Source organism: Humulus lupulus, chromosome 3 (genome assembly GCF_963169125.1).
Source record: "Humulus lupulus chromosome 3, drHumLupu1.1, whole genome shotgun sequence".
In the NCBI taxonomy this organism is placed as follows: Eukaryota; Viridiplantae; Streptophyta; class Magnoliopsida; order Rosales; family Cannabaceae; genus Humulus; species Humulus lupulus.
The window spans coordinates 6813972-6819747 of NC_084795.1; the positions used below are offsets into that span (position 1 = coordinate 6813972).

Sequence of the window (5776 nt, forward strand, 5' to 3'; positions counted from 1 at the left end):
ACGTGTCTCTATCAGAGATCATCGATGCTCTCATTGAAAAATCAACCAATGCGATTACATAAATTTGTGAAAGAGAAAACCTGGGAATGAACGTGAAAATCTTAAGCATCATCATGAACAGACAACAGTTGCCCCTGTTTCGGTCTCTCAAAACAGAGTCCTTCACCAGGCGAAGTTAAAAAAAAAATCACAGAACTATTCGTATGATAACAAAACCAGACAATGCCCAGGTCATATTTCGATGATTTTGATCATGAAAAAAAATATGAACTTATTGGTTGAAATAACCAGTACCAACAGGCCCATTTTTTTTTTAATGTAACAACAAAAAGACAAAAACCAGAGTTGACATTACTTTATGTAATAAGAAAAATTACATCAAAGCAAAAAACGCTCAAATAAGAAGCAATAGTAGAAAACTTATAAGGAAAGAAAAATCTCATAAACGAAGGTTACTAATTAATAATAGTTCACTGTGGTTGAACTTGATTCCTGCATTAAATATCACCAAAACCACTGGCGCATATAGCTTAGGGCGCCCACAGTCCCCAAGATTATAGAAAAAAAAAAAGATAAATAAATAAATAAATAAGCCAAAAAAAAATATGGTGAAAAAGTGTACGGACAATGGTGGTTTTCATACATGCAAGGACTCCCTCCCAAAGACCGGGAGTAGTTTCCGGTTCATAATTTTCTGGCATACGCGGCAACCTGGACGGTGAGGTACGGAGGAGCTCGTGCTTGTCACGTGCCCATCCATTCACCTTTTTGTTGCCATAATTTTACGACGTGGACGTGTCACGTGCGTCGTTTTTCGGTTTTTAGTTACCTTTGCATGGCTTCCACACTTGCCATATATCCTGTCTTAATTTCTGACACGTGCACATATTTTACCCCTTTACTCTCTCTAATTTACAATATTGCCACTCGAATACGTTGTACACAGATTATTTGGCCCAGCATAGCTTGGGTCCAAAACTCCAAATACAGTGTTCTAATGGCTTTAATGTAATTTACACTTGCATGAAGGGTTATTAGATGTGTAACATAATGAAAAAAAAATATATCAAGTCAATCTGCTGATATTCGAAGGATTTTTTTTTTTACTATGACAAAAATAAAAATAAAAGGAAAATCTGCGTTGGGGTTCTACCATAAAGGAACATAAACAAAACCCAGGAGAAAGAAACCAGTGGCTCTAAATTTCCCATTTTAACCTCGAAAGCATTGCCTTTAAATACAAGCCCCTGAAACACTCCTTTCTAAATCTCCGTACAGCCGCCGTATGTTATAATAATTTTCTTTGTTCTTCTCTCTCTAAGAGTGTGTTCTGTGTTTATTGTGGTGAAACAGAGAGAGAGAGAGAGATCATCTCAAATTCTCAATCATCGTCGTCATCATGAGAACAAGCTGTAATGGTTGCAGGGTTTTGCGCAAAGGGTGCAGCGACGACTGTGCCATCAGGCCCTGTCTTCAGTGGATCAAATCCCCCGATTCTCAAGCCCAAGCCACTCTCTTTCTCGCCAAATTCTACGGCCGTACGGGTCTTCTCAACCTCATTAATGCCGGTCCTCAATATCTCCGCCCAGGTAATTGTTCGTTTCATTATTTCATCTCAGTTCAGATTATCTTATTAGTTTGCAAAAATGTGAATCTGTTTTTGTCTTTTTTTGGGTTTAAAAAGCTGTGTTCAAGTCGCTGTTGTACGAGGCATGTGGACGCATCGTGAGCCCGATAAACGGGTCCGTGGGACTGTTGTGGACAGGGGACTGGGACAAATGCCAAGCTGCCGTCGAAGCCGTTCTGGCAGGAGCGCCGATCAAGGTCGAAACCGAGGAGCACGCGCTCGACTCGAAGCAGTTTGCTCATCTCAAGTCCCCATGCGCCGTGGACATACGCCATGTCACCAAGGACGACGTCGTTTCGGACTCTAACCCGAAGCACATGAGCCAACCCAAACCCCGAAACAGGTTTAAGAGAACCGCTACCGGGCAAAAGACCTTGCTTGGCGGGGGGTCGAATTTGGGTGACTTGACTCGGTTTCTGAACCCGGGTCACGAGTACTGGTGGCCGCGTCTGCTAGGTAATGGGTCCACTAGCGCCGGTGAAGACGTCGAAAGCATGTTCTCTGTTGAGTCTGTTGAGCCCAAAGAGCCGAACAAGGATCAACGTGGCGAGGTTCGATTGGAATTGAGTCTCGGTTTCGCAGCTTGAGTGGCTTGAAACCAAGGCAGGTTATAATAGTAATTTTGGTGACTAGAGTGTTGATCAAGCTTAATAATAATAGTTTTGGTCTTTTCTTCTTTTGCCTTTGTTTAGTTTTCTTTTCATTTAAATTTGAGCTATATAAATGGGAAATTGTGTTATACCGGAGGGGTTTTGGGTACATCGGAAGACATTATCACAAATGTAATTTGCAGAATATACATATATTTGCCTAGCTAAGTTTATGTGTTTTGAAAACATTGAAAAGGGTTGTCATTTTGGAGAACATCTTATGGAAATGGAGTGAGTGAGTTATTTTTGTATATTTACAGCGGTTAGGTTGAATTGAATAAGAATAGTTGAGATTCTGTTCCGAAAAAGGGTAAAAACGCACTCTTTTGTGTTTGGAACAGAGAGTTAGGTGAAAGTGCGGTCATCCGACGCAGAGCCATGGAAAATACAGGTGAATTTGGACACGTGGCGTTCATGCGCATCACTTCGACTTTGTCGAGCTTCCTTCCAACTTTCCTTGCATTTACTTCTCCATGTGAACTGTTCACACTGCGATTCTGTCCCTTAAATCCAACCATTCTTTTTCATTTTTTTTTTTTTGATAGAGTTCTTGGGAAATTAGTTCATTTTAATTGGCAACTGATTAACACATTGAGGCAAGGTGACATCATTTCTTTTTTAATGAAAAAAAATGATTTGTTTGTATGTTTTAGAATTAAAAATATAAATATTGAGTAATGATACATGCCCACACAAGATGCACATAAAAACAAATATAAAAAATTAAAAAATACTAAGCGCTTTACTGGTTCCCAATACCACAAAGAGGTGACATGTCGTTATTGGTGTAATCTAATATCGGATTCCAGACATTTAAATTTAATAAGTATTATAAAGTATTGCTAATCAATCTGAGAGTGTCACCTCATATAGTGCAGGTGTCAAATAGCAACACTCTTAAAAATAAAATACCTTTTATCTAAAATTAAATACCCTTTTGGTTCTTATGTAGTACAAAATTTATAGATTGAATTTTTTTTAAAATGATAATTCCAATCATAAATTTTGCAAAATTAATACATAAGTTTGATTTTAGACAAAATAATTTTAAATATAAGATTAATTATTGAATCCTTATGAATATAATAGATTTAGAAAAGCAGGGAACGTGGCTTAGGAGCAAAGAGAGAAAAATTAGATTTAAAATTATTTTGACTAAAATCAAACTCATATGTGTTATTTTGTTATATTTTGCAAAATTCAGAATCTATATTATTATTTTACAAAACTTATGGTAACATTTATAATTTTCGCACAATGGACCAGAATAGTATTCACTTTATTTGTTATAAAAAAAATTGGCACGAATATATGAAGCTATTTGCCTTCATTTATCAAAATGAAATGGTCGAATCAACATTGATTAAGACAGTGAGTCTGAAATTTAACTTAACTCAAACAAATTAAAGTTATTATAGTATTTGGATAACAATTACATGAATGTACATTTATAATAATTATACAATAAATACACTACAATCATAATTCTAACTTTTGGCAGGACAAATATTTTAACCTTAAAATTAATAACAAATCGGCTACCAAAACCGTAATATTGACTCATTTATTGAGAGTAGATCCAGACCTTATACTCATATTCTTATAAAAGGACATGTATGTGTAAGAACTCCTTACAACTTTAACCAAATAAAAAATAAAGAAAATGCTTTATAAAAGAAAGGGGTAGGGGAGTTAAATCGTTTGCCTAGTATTCAGAGCAATCCCAACAACTTCTTTACTCAAAATTTTCATTACAACATATATCAATTTTTCTATAATTTCTCTTTACAATATTTAAAAATTATTTATTTATTTAAATAAAAGAAGATGATTCAAAAAGAAAGAAATAAAGAGGAAATGACAACAAAAAATAATTAAATATGTTTGAAGAAAAGGTATTCTTGTAGCTAAATGTTTATGTTATTGTAGCTTAGCTATCATAGAGAAGTTGCTATAGAAGAATTTTAGTACTCTTGGCTATATTTTTAGCTTTGTAGGTATTTTACATGAGCTATTGTGAGAGCTCTTGGAGCACTCTCATTGGAGTTGCTATATTTACTATATAGTTAAATTATAATTAAAGAGTACTAAAAAAGTCATACAATAGAAGTTTTATCTTTTAAATTTTTTTACTTTTGTCTATAGTGTTTAGTTAGATTTATGTTACACTATTCATTATGTAAACATATTATATTATTATCTCTCTCTTTCTTTTTATACATATATTTATAGATTCCATCATCTTTTTTTTTCTTTCTATATATATTATATATATATCTATATACCTATTAAAAAAAATTATTTATATTTACAATATTATCATATTTAATTTTTTAATATATTTAATTTTTATTTTAGCACAACATTACATATACTTAATATAAAATATGACACATGTTATCCTCAAAATTTAAAAACGATGACGTGGCAATAAAAGTGACAAGTGGCAAGGAATGGCTAGGTAATCTGACTTAGGAGTGATCTGGTAGACCGGTAAAGATTTTTGACTGACCAGTCAAGTGTCATGACCGACTAGTCATGTGCTTGTCCACCCAGTCAAGTGTCATGACCGACCAATCATGTGCTTGTCCGCCCAGTCATGTGCTTGTCCGCCCAGTCAGGTGCTTGTCCGCCTAGTCATGTGCTTGTCCGACCAGTCAGGTGCTTGTCCGACCAGCCAAGTGTTAGGCCGACCAGACATGTGTTGGCCAACCAGTCAAGTGTTTGGCCGACCAGTGGAGTGCTTTGGCCCTTCAGTTTTCCTCCTGGGTGTGATGTGGACTGACTAAACAGAACAGGGCTACGCAAAAGATCCCAGTAACGGCATCAACAAGAATCGGTCATACTTGAGCAGGAATCTCTCCGATTATCCCACAAAAGTAGTGTATTGTTGTATTTTTAATATTATTATTAATTAAATATAGTGAGAATAACAAAATATCCCGATTATGGGGGACTTCATTTGTACGATCCTGAGCCTATAAATACAAGGCTCATGGCATCATAAAGAGGATTCGAATTTTCTCAGAGAATATTTGTATCTGGAGAGAAATACTGTATTCATTTCATCTACACTAAAGAAACTCAGTTGACTCAGATTCATCTGATCTTGAGTGTAGATCTATAATCATAACTCTAAGTGGACTATGCTATTACCAACACATTGGGGCTGAACCACTATAAAAATTGTCTGTGTCGTATATTTCTCTTGAAGGTTTTTTGTCGTTTTGACGTCTACACGTCGTTGGCCAAAAACGCGGTCAACAACATATTTGTAAGTTGATCATATATTTTATAATATTAATAATTAGAATAAAAAAATATAGATTGGTATTGGAATATATATAGATTAATAGTTTGTAGAGTCCAAGAACTTTACTTAGCTAGTTAGATAGTAGTAGTAGTAGTAATAGCTAGTAGTAGTTGTAGTATGTTTATGACTGTGGATTTTGGTTCAAGCCGGGACTTAGTTGGAAACTCCTAGCAATAGTTATGGATT

The 5776-nt window shown here is 35.2% G+C and overlaps 1 protein-coding gene across 1 annotated transcript; it reads left to right on the plus strand.

Annotated features, from left to right (window-relative positions):
- The first annotated feature begins 1237 nt into the window (after positions 1-1237).
- Positions 1238-2440, plus strand: LOC133820913 (LOB domain-containing protein 42-like). The gene is made up of 2 exons (XM_062253479.1): positions 1238-1589; positions 1685-2440. Exons 1-2 carry the CDS (start codon positions 1400-1402, stop codon positions 2212-2214), a joined length of 720 nt encoding a protein of 239 aa, XP_062109463.1. The 5' UTR covers positions 1238-1399; the 3' UTR covers positions 2215-2440.
- Positions 2441-5776: the final 3336 nt, after the last annotated feature.